At 36.1% G+C, this 21146-nt stretch overlaps 1 protein-coding gene across 1 annotated transcript in view; it reads right to left on the bottom strand.

The window, feature by feature from the left end:
- Positions 1 to 21146, bottom strand: part of LOC148946403 (uncharacterized) — a 327531-nt gene that overhangs the window by 144418 nt on the left and 161967 nt on the right. The window contains exon 3 of the mRNA XM_089097688.1: positions 12954 to 13092. Within this exon, the coding sequence (XP_088953814.1) occupies positions 12954 to 13092 (139 nt within the window). The remainder of the gene's footprint in view (positions 1 to 12953; positions 13093 to 21146) is intronic.

Genomic DNA, 21146 nt, shown 5'->3' on the forward strand with positions numbered 1-21146 from the left:
AGAAAAATCCTTTCGTACCCCCTCCCCCCCCCCCAAAAAAAAAAATATGGATACGGCCCTGTCTGAAATACAAGCCTGAAATCATCCCTAATGCAAAATTTTTCTTTTTATTTTATAAGATTTTCATTACAATATCCAAAACAATGGAAATCCAAACTAATGCCATTTTATATTTCCTAAAGAGGCTTTTTCTTTTTCGATTACTGCTGCAAATTGAGATCGTACACGGATTGATTATGTCTCCCGATCTTTAGAAATCATAAGCACGTACTCTTAAAGTCCTACTTAAAAATATTTCCCCGTTCAATTGGAGTATTAGTCCTCAGAGAAAATAGAAGCTACGTGAACAGGAAACAAAATGGGAAGGAAAATATTCGACTTAACACTTTTGTTGTAGGGTTATGCAGGCACGAAAAATTATCTTAAGTGAGTTGTTGTTCAAGTTGAAATACATTTTATTAAATAGACTCCAAATGCTGTCAAAATTATATCCACAAAAATCTAAGAGGAAGTAAACGTTTCATGGCTGGTGTACATACATGCACGTGCATAGAAGGTTTTTGTCGATGGGAGGGGGGGAGCAATAGTAGAAAAACAAATAATTACAGTCACTATTTTTCGTGGTCATTCTAGTTACACGTAGAGTTATAGAGGTCATTCTAGATAAGATCCGACTTATAAAGATAACGAGGGAAAATTACCTCCCAAATGAAAGTTCGAGTTACAGAGGTACAGAATTACTAAATTTACTCTCTATAGCCACTACAAAGTTAACAATAATTTTATTAGTATATCATAGACTTGACATATCAAGACTTGACTTTCAAATGTCATGACTTGACTTTCAAATGCCAATAATAAATTTAGTTTGCTAGAAAATATACACCTGAACATTAACAGAATCTGATATAAAAATATGTTAAACAAAATTGACACATATCAAAGTTTATGCGTTACAACCTCCATACCGGGGTTTCGACTAACAGAGGTCCGTTGGAAAAAGTTCGAGATACAGAGGTAAAATTGGGCTTGTGGAGGTAAATTGGAAATTAAATGACGACTTATCTACTGAATTTTGAGTTATAGAGGTAATTTTCAGGTCGCTTCGACTTGCAGAGGTAACATATAGCCGCAAAATTACTTCTAGTTATGCGTGTTTTTTTTCTTCGACTTAGACAGGTTTTTCCAAGAGGATTGAAAACCGTTCGAGATATAGAGGATTTCGAGTTATCGAGGTTCGAATTATCAAAAGTCGACTGTATTTTCTCCCCGGGGACATTCCTGTGTGCAGGAATTTCTCCGTATACAATAGACGCGATCGCAGTTTATCCCGGTGACTTAACAGGTTAGTGCAATTATTTCGTTCTATTGAACGCGTTCAGAACAGCCTAATGAATTTAAAATGTAAAAAGGTCATGAATTTCATGTCTTGTGACTCCACAAAACCTTTAAAACAAATGAAAAAACTTTTCGTTCATACTAATAGATAAAAAAAAACTGTTTTATCAAACAGTTCATGGTAACGAACTGTAAGCAAGGAGCGACTTAACCGAATCGAAAACGGAACTCTAAAAAACGGAAATTTAATAGCAGTAGAAGCATCAAAAGAATCGGCTTATTTGCTGACTCTGACATATTAAAACCCATTAAGAAAAATAGTTTTGCCATTCAAAAATTCGAACCTGAAAAAACTTGCCTGATTTTCGAAAAAAGGAATAAACACCTCTAAAAATTAATGAAAATCACACTATTAGATTCAACATATCAGGGAGCTTTATTGTCGAGGTTTCAACATCTTATCTAAAATAATGTGGAATTTTGTATTTTTTTGCCGCTAGGAAAATTAAAGAAACGTGTTTACTTGTAGTTTTTAGTTTTGTTTTTTTTTCCCATGGGTAATCGCATCGAATTAATGGTTCTAGAGGATCAGGAGAGGGTTCGTTCGAATGAAAATCAAAACTTGAATTCAAATGGAAAATTCGAATGGAATTTAGAGCCCTTTTTAAGTGAACAAAAGGACTGGAGGGCAACAAGTCCCGGTGCCATGCCCTTTTTTCCCCAACCACATCTGATAACAATTTTAAGATAGCCATTTGATTTACCATAGTTTGAAGCTCCAATAACTGTTCTATTTGGGGTTACAACAAACTCCCCTAGTCCCTTGGGAACGGGCTGTAAGTTACACAGTTTGCCCATTTTTCACATATACTATTTGTTATTGATAAATATACAATAAATTTTTTTTTATGAATTTTCTTCGAATTTTTGAAGGGGAGAATTTTTCGTGGGGAAGAAAGTTTCCCGGTATTTATCAGGAGAAATTTTCACATGGGAAGTAAGTAAAGAGCAACTGAAAGTGGTCAAAAGTGACGAAAAATGATAGGAATAGGTATTTTCGAAAATGCTGCAAATCAGCAAGATTACCCGCAGGCCAAAACAATCATTTTTTCAACCAATTTTCCAATTGTGGCGTTGTCTATTTGTGTTTTTTTTTCTCAAAAGTCTACTCAGAAATTCTCAAATGGAAGAGACTGTGCAAACTTACTTGCAATACTGAGCAAAGAGATATTAGGTTGAAACTGCTAATAAATATAAAAAGAAATGTTAAACACTTCCATAACCAGAAATTCTTGAAAATATAGGGGGAGGAAGGGTAGGGTTAAAGTACCCTTTTCACCAGGTCTCGAAATTATATGGGGGAGGAGGGGAGGGTATATATTGGGGGAGGAGTGTTTTTTTGTTTTTTTAAACTGTTTTCAATGAAAATAACAATAAAAAGTATTTTTCAGTGAAAATACCCAAAAAGGTATTTTTCAATGAAAATACCCGAAAAGGTATTTTTCAAAATCTAGGAAAAATGCAAACAAATCTAGACGGAAATTCTGCTCCCCCAATCGAAAAGTCTGCCAGCAATTAAAATACTAATAGAAATTAGCAGTACCTATGGGCTCTCCATAAGCAGGGATTAGATTTAATAAATATGAAGCATTTCGATTTTTTGAACACTGGGTGTAAGGATTTGTTTTCTCTGAACTTTTGACAAAATTCCAGTGAAACTTGATCAGAAAATTCAAATATAACACAAGTTTCTCAGGCAAAATCTCCTGTATATGAAAGTGGAAGATAGAGCACAGTGGCTTATTCTGCACATGGAAGGGCATGACAGATCTCTGCAATATAGATGTCAAGCAACACAAGTGTTTCATTTATATCAACTTGTGGGTTTCTCGTAAGTAGTTGAAAAGGAGCATGAATCGTTTGTAGGTGACTCCATAATAGTTGCAAGTATATCACACTGGATATTTTTAAGTCCCTGTAAAACAGGACCTGGTAATGGTGGGGTTGTGAAGGAGGAGCAGAATGAACAGAAGCATAAGAAAATGACGTAAACAGTGCCTGACAGTTGGGGATCAGTAACCACGTCAACAGGTGACACCTGAAGATTCATTGAAGAGACTACGTGGTCCAGGTTGGATACATGGCTTGTTTTATGCATGTGAGTGTGTTCAAGATCTTTCGGCTCAGACCTTAGCCGATAATCAAAACTGTCAGACAAAATTGAAGCAAGAAATAACAAAGTGTCAATTAAATTTAAGTTAAATTCCCTGACAATAATACAGCACTTATCTAACTGGCGAATTTTAAAGAGGCAATACCCTAGTCTCCCACACGCAGAGTATGGTTACTTAAATAGTAACCATAGTCAATATATAACTGAATTTAGACAAATCCGTAATAAAGTAAATCGGCTAAGGCGGTCATGCATCCGCGAATATTATGGAGAGAAATTTAAGGAAAACAAAGGCAATACGAAAACGACTTGGAATATTATAAACGAAATCGTAAATAAGAAGAAAGAGACCGAGATTCCTCCTAGTCTGATCTTTGATGGTAAATTTGTTGATGGAAATGAAGAGGTGGCTAATTTCTTTGGTGAATATTTTTCTAAGATTGGTGAATCAATAAGTGAGAATCCATACGATGAAAATGATGAAATTAATGAGACGTTTAGTGATGAAAGGGGAGTTGGATTGGAAATGTCTGCAGATAAAAGGAACGTTGAAGAGTTGAAACAGATAATAGGATTGGTAAAATCAAGTTCTCCAGGGAATGATGGAATTAATCTGAAAGCGTTCAAGCATGTTAGGGTATATTTGTTGCCTTGTATTGTTTATTTGATTAATCTTTCTTTGAAGAAAGGTGAATTTCCTACTCGTCTGAAAGAGGCTAAGGTTATTCCGCTTCACAAAGGGAGTTCAAAAACTGATCCGTTTAATTGGAGGCCGATTTCAATCTTGCCCCTATTTGCTAAGCTGTATGAAAAAGGGATGCATCGACGACTTTATAACCATCTGACTACTTACGGTTTCTTAGTGATACCCAGTTTGGTTTCAAGAAAAACCACTCTGCAATAAATGCAGTCCAGCACCTAACAGATTTCATCAATGGTGCTCTCGAAAAAAGTTTACTGGTACTTTCAGTATTTATAGACTTTAGAAAGGCTTTTGACACGGTGGTTCATAAAATTTTGTTAAATAGGCTAAGCCGCTTAGGGATCCAAGGGGTTATTCTGAAATAGTTTGAATCTTATCTTAACCAGCTCATTATTCGAGTGTCTATTAAAAATTCTATTTCAAAAACTTGTATCATTATTTCTGGTGTGTCTCAGGCTTCCGTGCTTTGCCCACTTCTTTATCTAATTTACGTTGATACCATGCGTTTTTCTATATCAGATGCATTTATAACGTCTTTTGATGATGACACGGTGTTTACAATTACAGCTACTTGTCTGAACCAGTTAATTAAGAAGACAAATATGGCCCTTGCTTAATTGATAATTTTTACTAATTCTAGTTAATTGGTAGTGAATATTTCAGAAACAAATTTCGTGACATTTTGTAGAAATGGAGTTTCATGTGTTTTAGATAATAAAATTGTTTTTAACGGTGAATTTTTAAAGCATGTAAATAGTGTTAAATATTTGGGCTTTAGTCTTGATTTTAATTTAAGTTGGAAATCACATTGTGATCTTGTGGCAGTTAAGATGTCAGGAGGGTTGGGCGTGATAAGAAGACTGAAAAATCAACTACCGTCAATTGTTTTACTTTCACTTTATGTTTTTATTGTTGACTCTTATTTATCGTATGGTTGCGTGCTATGGACTAGTAGTTTTATTTCAAGTTTTAGAGAGGTCCAAATTATATACAATAAAATAGTTCGTATATTAGATAAGTATATTCAGTTTGAAAATTGCATATTGAATTGCTTTACAACTTTGAAACTTTTAAATATTTGTCAGTTACGGGATTACCAATTAGCAATTTTTATTTATCAATGTTTGAATAAGTGTTCACCGGAGGTATTTTGGGAAATTTTTAAAGCTAACTAGTCTTATCACTGTTATGAGACTAGAAATGCGAATGACCTTGCATTGGAGCTCCGGAATACTCAACTTGCTGCGTTTCTGCCTCGTTTTGCGGGACCGGGTGTGTGGAATTCCCTCCCGGATGCTATTAGACAAGTTGATAATGTAAGCCAGCTAAAGAGTAGATTGATGCGTTACCTTTTGGGTTATAATCTGAATGATTAGATTTTTGAATTTGATTAATGTTTGGTATGAAAATTTTTTGGACAGATAATGGTCGCATTTTCGCGAAATTACCCAGCCAAAGCGCACGGTGTCGGCTATATAGCCTATCTTATACTTTTTGATTTTGTCATATTTTATTTAGTTAGATGTATCTCTTTTTTTTTTTTTTTTTTTTTTTTTCTTTTTTTTTTTTTTGAGTGTATGTTTTAAGGATGATATGTGATATTTCTCACTTGCGATTTCTAGAGTGTAATCCTTTCAGAGTAGGAGATGTTCTTTATGTTGATTCAGTTCAAGTGCTGATTTTTCCCCGTAAAGAGATAGTTTTTATGTGGATGTAGAGCTTTATAATAATGGATTTGCAGCCATCGTAAACAAACCTTCGGGTTTTTGTAGATGGCCGCTGTAAATTTGTTTGTATTTTTTTATGTTAAATAAATTAATTTGAATTTGAATTTTTGAAAACAGATATTCCGACCCGTTATCGCAGTAATCGTCGAAGATAAACGTTAAAAACACACTCTTCGATAGAAACAGCAAGAAAAAATCACAAGAACCGAAAATACTAGAATGGATCAAGCTCATAAACAAGGGTCGCGATACCACCCGACGGGCAACCACTCGAAACGGATCGTTTAGCTGGTATCGAATAAGTCATAAAATTTAGAATTAACTTTTGGAAGGCCTAGTACGACTCGTTAGAAAATGCTCTTGCAAGCAAATGCCTGATCTGACCTTCGTATGACTAAGAAGTATTTCATCAAGTATTTCCTTCGGGACATCTATCAGAAGGAATAATCATATCTCAACCTTATAGAGACAGAAGTAAGAATAATTACTCTAGTTGTGCCTTTTGGGAGGCCTTGTCCATTTTTACCTTTGCTGGGAAAGAGACCCTTAAACTCGACTTGCTGACATCTCCGAAGACGGGTTGTAAGGTTTTGACCAGACTTGGTGGAAATCAAAAGGAAGGTTAATTATTGTGACTTTTCATGTCCTGTGCCAGATCACGTCTCCTTAGTAGGAAGAATAGTAAATCTATCAAATTATATATTAGTCAGTCTAAATACAAGGAGGGAAGTAGAGTTCATTCGAATAAGTATAGTTAACAGCTACAGTCAGGGTTATGGATGTCTGTGTTCGATGGGATCTATTTGAGGGGAGGGCTATATTTTTGTCAACCTAGAAAATCAACCTAGGCAACAAAATTGTCAGGAGGGTAGATAGAAAGAAATGCGTCAAGATCTCCTTCATATTTAGACTGAAGGGGGGCATCTATTGGAGTGCAAATTCTACTCGGAATCAGGAATATCATAGCCGAATGGGTGAGCACTGGGAGGATCTCTAGAGACACATCTCCGGAAGGAAGTTTGGGATTGACAAGCTTGCTGGAAAGTCTCTTTAGCTATCATGTTCATGTTTATGGATAGTTCTTTTGCAAACTTTCATTTTGTAGAAAGACGAATATCCGAAACTCAACCAGAACGAGGAAGCTCACACTATATCCACAGATGGTAATACAATTTTTTAGTTTTCCATGTTTCAACAAGGCTCGGATTACTTGACCAATGCATTTTGACAGCACGGAGGATACGTTTGACGGACACAGTGGCTTATTCTGCACATCCCAGAGCATGACAGATCTCTGCCATACAGATGTCAATCAACGCTAGTGTTTAATTTATGTCAACTTGTGGGTTTCTCGTAAGTAGCTGGAACGCAGCATGTATAGTTGATTGAGAACAAGGTTTTAAGAAAATATTTATGTATTATTAATGTATTTCCACGGTGAAAGGGGTGCACTATGGCGGAAGGACACCCTGAAAAACCGAGAATGGTATTTTTTTGTGGTTTTAAATTTGTTTTGTAGTATACCTTGTCTTCATCAATTATGTTTGGCTACCCAAATTAAAAAATTAAAGATGTTTTTAAATTAGTGTAGGTGACATTAAAGTTTGAAATCAAGTGAAAAAGATTATTATGTCACCAAGAGGAATGGAGGTGGGATGAAAAAAAAGAAAAAAAAAGAAAGGATTATGGATCTTTTGTAGGACAGAATCCATAACAGTTGTAAGTAAATCACACTGGATATTTTTTAAGGTCTTGTAAAAAAGGGCCTGGTACTGGCGGGGTTGTGAAGAAGGAGCAGAATGAATAGAAGGATAAGAAAGAGACGCAAACAGTGCCTGACAGTTGGGGATCAGTATCAATGTGGACAGGTGACGCCTGAAGATTTGTTGAAGAGACTACGTGGTCCAGGTTGGATACATGGTTTGTTTGATGCATGTGAGTGTGTTCAAGATCTTTCGGCAGAGTCCTTAGCCGATCATCGAAACTTTCAGACAAAATTGAAGCAAGCAATGACAAAGTGTCAATTAAATTACAGTTAAATTCCCTGACAATAATACAGCACTTAATTCTAACTGACGAATCTTAGAGAGGCAATACCCTAGTTGCTCACACACAGAAGTAAACAGATATTCCGACTGGTCATCACGGTAATCGTCGGAGATAAACGTTAAAAACACACTCTACTATAGAAACAGCAAGAAAAAATCACAAGAATCAAAAATACTAGAATGAGTCGAGCTCATAAGCAAAGGTCGTGATACCACCCGACGGGCGACCATTCGAAGCGGATCGTTTAACTGGTTTCGAATAAGTTACAAAATTAAGAATTAGCTTTTGGAAGGCCTAAAGTATGAATCGTTAGAAAATGTTCTTGCAAGCAAAGACCTGATCTGACCTTCTTATGACAAAGAAGTCTTCTTTCGAGACAGAAGTAAGAATAACTGCTCTAGTTGTGCCTTTTGGGAGGCTGTGACCATTTTTACCTTTGTGGGGAAAAAGACCCTTAAACTCGATTTACTGACATCTCCGAAGACGGGTTCTAAGATTTTCACCAAACTTGGTGGAAATCAAGGGGAAAGTTAATAATTGTGCCTTTTAATGTCCTGTGCCAGATCAAACCTCCGTAGTAGGAAGAATAGTAAATCTATCAAAATACATATTAATCAGTCTAAATACAAGGAGGGAAGCGGAGTTCATTCAAAAAAGTATGGTTAACAGCTATAGTCAGTGTTATGTTTGTCTGCGTTCGATTGGATCTGTTTGAGGGGAGGGCTATATTTTTATCGTTCGTATATATATATATGATTAACGATTATCTAGATTCCACCCCACTAATTTGGTAGGGACTAACAGCTCAAACTTGAGCTGTTAGACCGCTTGAGAGAGTTGCGGTCTAATGCGATAGAGATTGTCATTTCTGGTGCTCTGCAACTGTGACAGGTGCTGAAGCACTTCAAAGGATCTTAGCGCTAAATGTCTAATCTCTAAACGTTTTAGTTTTCATCTTCCTCCATCCAGTAAATTTCTGTTTGTTAAAGCTTGATAGGTTAAATAAGCTAAAAAAAAAAATACATATTTCGATTTTTAAAATCGTTATTTATTACCCATCAGAAAATTATATTTTTCAAACTTCAAGACAATCACTTAACCATTGTTGACAATTCAAGACAATCATTTAAATTACAATTATAAGATCGTCAGCAATTATTTTATTGCATGTCTTACAAATGTAGTTTCATAATCAGTGAATTTGTTTTTAATAGTTTTTTTTTGTTATTGGACATTGACATGGCACACTAAAATGCAATTATTACACAGGAACCATTTTACTAAAGAAAAATTGACCCCGTCCATCATTGAGAATTTATGTTTCATGTCACACGATATTTGGCGTTCAAGAGCCGAAAAGAAATTGATTTAAAGTTTATTACGATAGAAGTTTCAATCGAAAGACTTTTTGAAGGCGAAAACAAACTAGAACTAATTGTGCGTTACAAGCGAACCAAAACGTGAAGCAAAAGCATTTTACTGAACATTCTTTTAATATATTTTTCTAACAATCTTATTCTAGTTTTTGACACTCCTTTGTATATAGCCTTGAACAATGCAATGACATTGAATGAAATGTCCTTAAACACCAAATATATTAGAAAATGCTTATTTGAATTTCCGAATTTCCAACTGAAATTCGACGAATAATTTTGATGCACTGTCAGCAATCTCATTTTACAAAGAGCAATCGTAATTTGAAACTAAATAATGAAATTAATCAAGAGAAACACTATTCCAAGTTTGTCATACAAAGAGAAAGCCACGGAATTTTGCAAATTGGAAAACCTTGAACCTGTAATTTACATGTTAGGATTTGACACTTTCGATCTTGCATCTGCTGTTCATAGTAATAAACAGGGAACAGGGTGTGAGCATTGTCAGAAGGTACTAAAATTTTAAAAAACAGAGTCTGCGTAATAATGTAACGGCGAAGACCACACTGCCTTCCCATAATACAAAATACAAAAGGTAAAACAATAAGGAATTAATCTAAGACAATTAAATTTTTAACCCTAGCTGAATATTTCGGTTCTATATCCAAGAACCGTCTTTAGCAAATTACACATAAAAATAAAATAAGACTTGCAATAAATTTCAATCATCAAAACTAAAATTAGAAATTGAAATAGTCCCAGAATCATTACTTCAAGGCAGTTGAAAAAGGACTGAAGAGGAAACAACACGAAACGGGGCAATTCGTTCAGGTAAATATTCATTGAGATCAGAATATAGTTAGCACTTTACTGAAAGCAAAATGTATTTCCATATTTTTCCTTTTTTGACTTTAATAAATATTAAACTCGGTTATTTATTGTAATATCTGTTCGTTTTGGGTTTCATTTATTTATTGATGGGGATGTGTGGTACTTCTGCAATTGGAAAATTATTTGACTTTATTTCTGCCCATTTTTGGTTTAATGGAGCTCTTTACTTTTCTTTGAAAAACTTCTTTTGTTGAAAATTTTTTGACTAATTTCTGCTCGTTTTTTATTGACATAGTCTTTTAGAAAAAAAAACATTTTATATCTTTATGGTTTTTTTTATAAGAATCCATAGTTTGGCCTATTATTTGTATGTTGGAAAAACTTGTTCACTAATGTTTAATTCTGACACAAATAGTAATGTTCTATTTAATTTTATACCTTCTCAAGTTGACCTGGAAAATAAAACACAATATCATTCCAAAAAATTTTTTATGCTCTTTGACAACTTTGAAACACTTAAATCCTTTTGATTTATTTAAATTCTAAGAGCAGAAGTAGTAATAGGAGTAGCCCCAAAAGTTTCAACTTAATACCCCCAGTCGGTCTGGGCATATTGGTGAGGTGTCTTATTGGCAACTATACACACAGTGCCTTTGATTTATTTTTAAAGCAACATTTAATGTTAAAGCATAATGAGACAATTACATAATTGTGGGGAGTTGATATACCCAATATCCGTCAAGAGATAGCTGCTGGACCTTTCTGCTATGTTGTATATAATGGCTGTCTCAAAATCGATGACTGGATACGTTTGGAAAATGAATTGGCTTGAGAGAAGGACTGCTTGCCTTCCAATCTCTTTTGACTCTGAAAAATGGCACTAAAACTTTCTGATTTAGTTCAACAACGACGTAAATATTCCTTGAAAGCTTCACCTTAATACTACTAGCTTGCGTAGTAGAAATAGTTGTAGTAGCATTAGAAGCGGTATGCGCATAGCATCTTTGGTTTCTTCAATACCCCCTTTAACACACGCTGAAAGTTTTAACTTTATACCATCAACCGTTCCGGAATCATACTTGATACGTCCTCTTGGCAACAAGTGTCGACATAGTGGGTTTCGATTTGTTTCCATACAGTTTTAATATTTCCCAAAAATTTCGCCTTAATACTCTTAGTTTTAGTAGCAGAAGTAACAGCAGAATTAATGTAGTAGCCTTAGCTATAGTGGCAGTATTAGTAGTATATGTAGTAATAATAGTAGCAGTAGTAGTAGTGTAAGTGGAAGCAGTAGCAATAGGAGGTAAATATTTTTTTTTGGTTAATTTAACATCCCCTACAACAAGTCCTGTTAGTTTCAACTTCACACAACAAGCTGTTCCAAAGATATTGCTCTTACGCCCTTTTGACAACCCGCATACAGACGACATGTTGTGATTAAGTTCACCAACCCTTCCCCCCCCACAAAGAAAAGTCCTTGAAATTTTACCTTCATACGCTTAGGCATAGTTGTAATAGTAGTCACAGCAGTAGTATTGGTATTGCTAGTAGTAGTATTAATAGTAATAGTGGTAGTACTTTTGAAAAAGAAATAAAATTTGGTTAAAACTATACTTTCGGTGGATCGTGGCCTTGGCGACGTAACTCCCCTAACTTCAGCCAGATTTCAAACACAGCCGTCTTTCAAATTTAAAACGTTTAAAAGACCAACTTTCACACAATCTGTTAAGGGTCTAATGTGAGAAAGGGCTAGGGATAGGAAACGTGAAAACACCTTTTTAAATGTAAGTTTAGGTTGTAGATTGTAGATCTATTGCAAATAAGGTATGATAATTTCTTCCATTCATACAATTTTTTGTAATGGATGGAGAGGAGAAAACAACTTAAAACACGCTCTTGTCACCTAATTTGGCCAACAACCGTTTCTAGCAGTTGTATTTCTATAATAGTGCATTTTTCGATTTACTAAGAATTCGGTCCTCTGTGTTTTTATTATTTTCCAAACCTGGTGTTTTACATAAACAACAAAATTGTGCAAATTAAGAAATTTTGACATTAAAAATCATATTGAGAGAATTGAAAGTTACGTCTTTCATAAAAAATCAATTTTCAGCATGGACTTATGACTTTAAATTAAAAAAAATCTGCCAAGTCTTATCATTGGCTGGCATTTTATATGTTTTTTATTCTCGTAAAGATGAAATTTGCAATTTATAATTTTGTAAAACAACATCTTTAACATTATTGATTTTGGCCTTATATGAAGACAGGAATCAACTTTTGCAATGATAAGTGAATGGTCAATGAAAAGATTGTGCCTATGTTTTCAGATTAACTAAAGATTAACTCTCTATGTTTTCAAACTACACTAAATTTTCTGCATCTTTTCTCATCTGCGGATATAGTCATTATCTTAACCTTTTTTGGACTTTTTCATAAAACCAGTCCAGAGTTCAGGTTTTTCTTTATCTCAAAAATAAGATAAAATTGCCTAAATCTCTATTTCATATTTCACGTTTTAGGAGATATCCAAAATACATTGTCTGCGAGGAGTATTATTTGGAACAGTACTTCCCTAAGCTATATTACTGCAATTAATATTGAATACTTTTTCTGAATAGTGTCTGTGTCATCTTCTTCTTTCAGAGCTCATTATTTTGCACATTACTCAGTCACTCTCATCGTCATCGCCCCAAATTTGAAAATGATTCAAAAACTTAAATAAAAAGACAGCAAAACAAAATGGGCAAACTTACTTAAGTTTCCCTTGAGAGCCTTTCGCCATATTTTCTATAAACTTTCTAATCATATCGGCACAAAGTTTCCTTCCACAAAACATTGCCCATTCTTCCGCGGTGAAATTTCTTCTTGGGTCCCGAAGTTCAAACGATGATCCTTGGGTTAAATGAATGAATGAATTAGGACAGAAAGTCTAGGATGTATTTTTTTCAAGTTAGTTTATTTTAGGGTAAATAAGGCTTCAAACAGAGAGCCATTCAAATTAGGCATGTTATGAACAGTGATAAATTTGGCATTATAAATAATATATCTTTCTAATAAATAATAGCTGGTAAAAATCGGTCAACTTTAGAAAGATAAGTTTCACAGATGTAGAGAGTGTGTATAGTAGGCCTATCCATACATATAGCATGATTATATTTATTTACATTGTTTTAGCCAACGATTTTCCTTATGCAAGGGAGTGGGGGATAGCCAAAAATTTAAACGGAGGAGGATGTTTACCATCATTTATCAGGACTTAAGTTCTAACAGCTTTTGCTAATTTTTCTAAGGAGTAATCTCATCCGTAGGGCTAGGAACACTACACCCTTGATTTCCTTAGATACATCCATGGTCATTCTCTGTATTGTCTAAGTAATATTTAGAACTACATTTTGGCTACTCTGCACCAAGGCCGTATCCAATTGGGGGGGGGGAGGTGTACGGTTTTTACCCCCCCCCCCCAATGTTGGGTTTGACTCGTAAAAACGCAACAGCAATGCGTTTAAACAAGTTTTTGATGGGTTTTTAAGTTTGTTCGTACCCCCTGCCGAACAAAAAAAACCTGCTGAACAAAAAAATGGATACGCCCTTGCTCAGCACATATATAAGGAACACTTTACATCAGTGGCTCCCAAAATTTTCATGATAGTGGTTTCAAATTTTTCTATTGCGCCCTACCTGAAGTAAAATAATGACTGTTGATAAATAATAAATAAAAATAAATGAAATTAAAGCACGTTATTTTTTTGTTTATTAACATTAAATATGTAAATTACAAGTAATTATCTAAATGAGCCTACAAATCGTACTTAAAATTTTCAAACAAGTACATGTAACTCATTTAATGGAGAATTTTGTGGAAAACATCCTTTTTTTGCTTTGATTATTCTTCTTCTTTGAATTTTAATTACAATGACCGCCAGACAAGACTAAAATTCTTCGCACGAATACGAAGTCAAAGATAGAATCAACCTCCATATAGCCTTATTCTTAAAGGTAAAGTGATTTTTATGGGGATTCTAAATTTTCCCAATTTCAAAAGTTGTTTTCAAGCAGTTAGTCTTATCACTATTAACTTCACAGGATTCTTTTCTTCAGTGTATGTAAATTTCGAAATTTTATTTAATATAAATAGCTACGAAGGATAAGTGCTCTTCAAAAATGGTTTTTATAGGGCTACTCGTAGTAACGAACTGTAAAGCCGCGTTTTCAGGCTCAGTGGGTACGAACATGGGTTGTTCTCGTCTAGTGTTAAGTTTCTAGCTTTTCGTCTAGTTTTGTCTAGTTTCAGCGGGTTCGAAGTTTCAACCCCCGTGTTTGATGCACTGATGCACAAGGCTTGATGCACTAGACGAGAACAATCCGTGTTCGAAGACGAGTTGTTCACGGTTCAGCAGATTTGAACACGAGTTGTTCTCGTCTAGTGCATCAAGCGTTGTGCATCAATGCATCAAACACGGGGTTGAAACTTCGAACCCTCTGAAACTAGATGAAAGTAGACGAAAATCCAGAAAATTGAAACTAGACGAGAACAACCCGTATTTGAACCCACTGAGCTCATTGCAAATTTTGATATCTCAAAATTTTGATTGGATGTGATTGGGGAAATGTTGGGCGTGGAAAGGGTGTTAGTTGCCTTCCAATAACTTTCGATTATTAAAAAGGGCACTAGCCATTTCAATTTCTAATCGAATGAGCCCATTTTCAAGTTTCTACGACAACGCGTTCTATAAAAACCTTATATGCCCCCAGGGCATAACTTACAACCCTTGCCCTGACGGCTATGGGGAGGGGGGGAGGGGCGTTGTAATCCTCAAAGACCTAGTTTCCAGAACTTAAAACTACGTTGAATAAAATGGCTATCTCAAAAGTTTGCTTGGATGTGTTTTGGGAAAAGGTGGGCGTGAGAGGGGGTTAGAATAAAAGTTCAAAATAGGGATAAAATCCTTTTTTAATAGACAGTGTATAGAAATTCACAAAAATACCAGACATTTCGGTCATATATACAGTGAGCGTCATCGGTAGTAAAACTATTTTACTACTGATGACGGTCACTATATATGTGACCGAAATATCTGGTATGTTAGTGAATTTCTATACACTGACTATTAAAAACATTTTATCCCTATTTTGAACTTTTATTTTATCGTCATGGAAAGGCAGTGTGGTCTCCAAAATTATCTATGAGAGGGGGTTAGCTCTCCAATCACTTTCGACTATTAAAAAGGGCACTAGCCCTTTGAATTTCCAATCGAATGAGCCTTTTTGAAGTTTCTACGACAAAGCTTTCTATAAAAACCTTATATGCCCCCAAGGCATAACTTAAAACCCATGCCCTGATGGCTGTGGGGGAGTGTTCTCCTCAAAAACATAATTTCTATGTGGAAATCAACTACGTGGAACAAAATGGCTATCTCAAAATTTTAATTGTATGTGTTTCAGGAAATGGTGGGCGTATAAGGGGTATTAGTTGCCTTCCAATCACTTTCAACTATTAAAAAGGGCACTAGCCACTACAATTTCCAAATGAATGAGCCCTTTTCGAAGTTTCTAAGACAACTTCTTCGATACGAAGTGCCCAGGTCTAAAGGAAAAAAAATTAAAAATAATACATTGTGCCAACATCGTTCTTATATACCCCTAGGGCACAATTTAAAACCCTTGTCCCGAGGGCTGTGAGGTACTGTCCTCCTCAAAAATATATTTTCTATCTTGAAATCAACTACGCTGAAGAAAATGGCTATCTCAAAATTTTGATTGGATGTGTTTCGGGAAATGGTGGGCGTGGAAGGGGTTCTAGTCGCCTTCCAATCACTTTCGACTATTAAAAATAGCACAAGTCACTCCAATTTCCAGTTGAATGAGCCCTTTTCGAAGTTTCTACGACAACTCCTTCGATACGAAGTGCCCTGGTATGGAAGAAAACAAAAAAATAAAATAATAATAATACATTGTGCCAGCCTCGTTCTTTACTTAGGCAGTGCGATTGGGCTGCCCATGATAACTGATTATACTACTACCATATTCAGTGGTTTAATGAAATCGACGAGATTTAGAAAGCGATTTTGTTTTTCGAATTACTAATGACACTGCTAATGACTTAACAAATACCTATGGTTTTGCTTAAAAAAAGATAACGGATACAGCACTGGACCCTTTAACTCAAAATCGGTGGTACTGATCTCCGTCTCAATGCCCTTCAGTCCTTCAGGGGGGATGGAACAAGCCATCATGTGCTTTTGATTGTGTCATTGTGTGATTGTGTCATCAATATATAAGATTAGTTGACATCTAAGTACATTCTAAGACCACACTGGCTATATACGACACATCAAAAACAGGAAAAAAATGAACAACAAAATTCAAAAGCCGAGAAAAATAAGGATAATGTCAGCCAGTGGACAGCCAATGGCCAGTGTGCTTGGTGGAGGTTCTTGCCGAAATATCTGCTTTTATCATATTCGCTTCTTATGCATCCACTTCCTAACATAACTCTCGTTTTTCTCGGCTATTCAATTTTATTATTAATCTATTTTTTTTGTCTGTGCTACGTAGTTGAAATCTAACATGGGAGGGTACAAAAAAAGACACCATTTTCAAAGAGTATTATCATAGGCGGCGCAATAGCGCTACCTAAGTAAAGAACGATTTTGGCACAATGTATTTTTTTTCCATATCCCGGCACTTAGTATCGAAGGAGTTGTCGTAGAAACTTCAAAAAGCGCTCATTCGATTGGAAATTGTAGTGGCCAGTGCTCTTTTTAATAGTCAAAAGTGATTGGAGGGCAACTAGTCCCCCTCAAAACGCCCTCATTCCCCCCCCCCCCCCTCAAACGCCCTCCATCATTCGCCCAAACACATCCAAACAAAATTTTGAGATAGCCATTTCGTTCAGCGTAGTTGATTTCCAGATGGAAAATATGTTTTTGAGGAGGACACTTACCCATAACCCTCGGGGCAAGGATTGTAAGTTATGCCCTTGGGGCATATAAGGTTTTTATAGAAGGCGTTGCCGTAGAAACTTCAAAAAAGGCTCATTTGATTGAAAATTCAAAGGGCTAGTGCCCTTTTTAATAGTCAAAAGTGAATGGAGGGTAACTAGCCCCCCCCCAACGCCCATCATTCCTCCAAACACATCCAGTCAAAATTTTTAGATAGCCATTTTGTTCAGCGTAGTTGATTTCCAGATAGAAAATGTGCTTTTGAGGAGGACACTCCCCCACAACCTTCAGGGCAAGGGTTTTAAGTTTTGCCCTGAGGGCATATAAGAACGAAGTTGGCACGATGTATTATTTATTATTTTTCCTTTAGAGCAGGTCACTTCGTATCGAAAAAGTTGTCGTAGAAACTTTGAAAAACTCTCATTTAATTGGAAATTGGAGTGGCTTGTGCCCTTTTTAACAGTCGAAAGTGATTGGAAGGCAACTAACGCCCCTTCCACGCCCACCATTTCCCGAAACACATCCAGCCAAAATTTTGAGATGGCCATTTTGTTCAGTGAAGTTGCTTCCCAGATAGAAATTCTATTGCTGTGGTGGGCACACCCCTACAGCCCACAGTGCAAGTTTTATAAGTTATGCCCTGGGGACATACAAGGTTTTTAAAGAAGACGTTGTCGTAGAAATATCAAAAAAGACTGAATCGATTGGACATACAAAGGAATCGTGCCGTGTTTAATAGTCGAAAGTGATTGGACGGCAACTAACCCCCTCTCACGCCCACCATTTCCCCAAACACATCCAATCAAATTTTTGAGATAGCCGTTTTGTTCCACGCAGTATAAAGTTCAGGAAATTATACCTTTGAGCAGGACACCCTCCCCCCCCCCACAGTCTTCAATACAAGGGTTGTAAGTTATACCCTGGGGGCATATAAGGTTCTTATAGAAAGGGTTGTCCTAGAAACTTCTAAAAGGGCTTATTCGATTGGAAGTTGAAAGGGCTAGTGCCCTTTTTAATACTGGAAACTGACTGGAGAGCAACTAACCCCCCTCTTACGCACACCATTTTCCCAAACGCATCAAATCAAAATGCTGAGATAATTTTAGGATATCCATTTTGTTCAACGTAGTTTAAAGTTCTGGAAATTAGGTCTTTGAGGATGACCCCCCCCCCCAAATCCTCGGAAGAGGGGTTGTAAGCTATTCCCCGGGGAATATAAAGTTTTTTTTATAGAAAGTATTGTCGTAGAAACTTTAAAAAGGGCTCATTCGATAGGAAATTGAAAGGGCTAGTGGCCTTTTTAATAGTCAAAATTGATTGGAGGGCAACTAGCCCCCTCTGACGCCCCCAAATTCCCCGAACACATTCAATCAAAGAGATAGCAATTTTGTTCAGCGTTGTTGAAAGGTCAAGAAATAATGTCTTTGAGGATGACACCCCCCCCCAAGCCCCTAAGGCAAAAGTTTAAGCTATGCCCTGGGGGCATATGAGGTTTCTATAGAAAGCGTCGTCGTATAAACTTCAGAAAGGGCTCATTCAATATGGAGTTGAGAGGGCTAGTGCCCTTATTAATAGTCAAAAGCAATCGGAGGGCGAATACCCCCCCCCCCACGCCCATCCTTTCCTCAACATTTCCAATCAAAATTTTCATAGAGCCATTTTTTAACGTCTTTGAAGGGTCTGGAAATTATGTCTTTGCGTATGACAACCCCCCCCCCTCAGCCCTCAGGGCTAAGGTTTTAAGTTATGCTCTGGGGGCATATAAGGTATTTATAGAAAGCGTTGCCATAAAAACTTCAAAAAAGGCTCATTCAATTGGAAATTGAGAGGACTATTGCCCTTTTTAATAGTCAAAATTAATCGGAGGGAGAATCACCCTCACGCCCATCATTTCCCCAAAAATTTTCGATCAACATTTTGATATGGCCTTTTTGTTCAACGTAATTGAGGTGTCTGAAAATTATGTCTTTGAGGATGATAACGATCCCCCCCCCCCCCATACTTCTCAGGACAATGGTCGTAAGCTATGGCCTTGGGGTATATAAGGTTTTTATAGAAAGATACGGGAAGGCGTCAGGACCACTAACGTCAGGATATTGACAAAATCCGTCATAACATCGACAAAAAAATCCGTCAGAAGCACTTACCGTCAGGACATCGACAAATTTTAAAACTTTAGTTTTTTGGGGTTTAGGGGGAAAAGGTACCTAGGTTAGGGTAGGTTATGTATTCAATAAATGGTATGATTTACCCCCTCCCCCCTGTTGTGCAATTATATAGCCGAAATTTGTTTCTAAACTATTATATACTTATTACTATTATATAAATGTATAAAGTTTTGTCGATGTCCTGACGTGTCCATGTCCTGACGGTTAGATATTATGTCGTTTAGTGCTTGTGACGGTTAGATGAAATGGTAACACCCTGAAAGATATGTCATAGAGGCTTCAAAGAGGGTTCATTCGATTGGAAATTAAGAGGACTAGTGCCTTTCTTATTAGTCGAAAGTGATCAGATGGCAAATGCCACCACCCCACGTCCATCATTTCCCCAAACACTTCCAGTCAAAATTTTGAGATCATGGTCATATAAACTTTGAAGGGGGCTCATTTGATTGGTAATCTAGTGCTCGTTTTAGGAGTCAAAGTGAAAGGTGGGGCACCTACCCCCCTCCCGCACACACACACGTCGTATTGTCTCGAAATGTATCTATTCGAAGTTTTTAGATAGCCATTCTATTCAAAATAGTCTCCATATCATACAACAAGGCTTTTGGAGTTGAAACAAACCCCAGAAATTAGGGGCAAGGGTTGTAAGTTATCCCCAGGGGATACTTAAGGTTTTAATGGAAGGAATGGTTGTTTAATATTAGAAGAGACTCAGTCTTTTTCCCAGAAAAAGACTATGTGAATATAAAACGAACAGAAATTAATTGAGAAAACTTTTTCCACAAAATAAGTTTTTCAAAAAAAGTAAAGAACTCCATTAAACCAAAACTGAACAAAAATAGAATCAAATAATCTACCAAGCATACAATTACCACAAATCAGTATCAATAAATGATAAACCCAAAACAAAGAGAAATTAAAATAAACAACATATTCAAACTTGAAACGTTCAAGGGTTTCGAGGGTTCAAGCCTAGAGTGGTTTTCATTGCATCTACACAATCAGTATCAGATAGTTCAGAATGGATCATTATTATCTTCAAAAAAGAAGATAGAGTGCGGGGTCCCACAAAGGTCAATCCTGGGACCCCTACTTTTCATTATTTTCATTGATCGAGTGAAACACTACCTGTCAGAGGCTGGTGTCATCCTGTTTGCAGATGACACTTTGCTTGTCCTGGCAGCGCCTTCGCTTGGTGTTTTATATAATAAAATTCATAATGCAGTTTCTGAATTTCTAACTTTTTCTCAGCAAAATATTTTAACCCTAAACTTTTCTATAACTTTTTTCATGATATTTTCTAGAATTTCGTCTAGTGCTGGAAATGACCATATCACGGTTCAAGAAAATGTGATAAAGAGAGTAGCAACAACGAAGTATTTGGGGTTTTTAATTAATGAAAACCTGTCGTGGAAAAACCATTCAACTGCAATAGCAGAAAAATTAAGCAGAGGCCTTGGGGTGATGCGAAGAATTAAAAATCTAGTCCCTAAAAAGATCCTGAAAATAATTTATTTTTCTATATTTTACCCATATATTAGCTACGGATGCTCTATATGGGCAAGTAATTTTGGAACATGTTTCAAAAGAGTACAAAAACTTCAGAATAGAGCGTTAAAATTATTATCTGAATTTGATGATTCTGATGGGGTTCCTGCTCATGATCATTTTAAAAACAATAAGTTAATGTATGTATCCCCAATTCGAGATTACCAAGTCGCGATTTTCTTGTATAAATATTTGAATCAGCTGCTCACCCCTGCTTTTGAAAATCTTTTTACTTTTAATATAGTCCGTCATGATCATAATACAAGAAAAGCTGATAACTTAACTCGTG

The sequence above is a fragment of the Artemia sp. Qi Xiang Cuo genome, chromosome 12, assembly GCF_049724085.1.
Source record: "Artemia sp. Qi Xiang Cuo chromosome 12, ASM4972408v1, whole genome shotgun sequence".
NCBI classification, from domain to species: Eukaryota; Metazoa; Arthropoda; class Branchiopoda; order Anostraca; family Artemiidae; genus Artemia; species Artemia sp. Qi Xiang Cuo.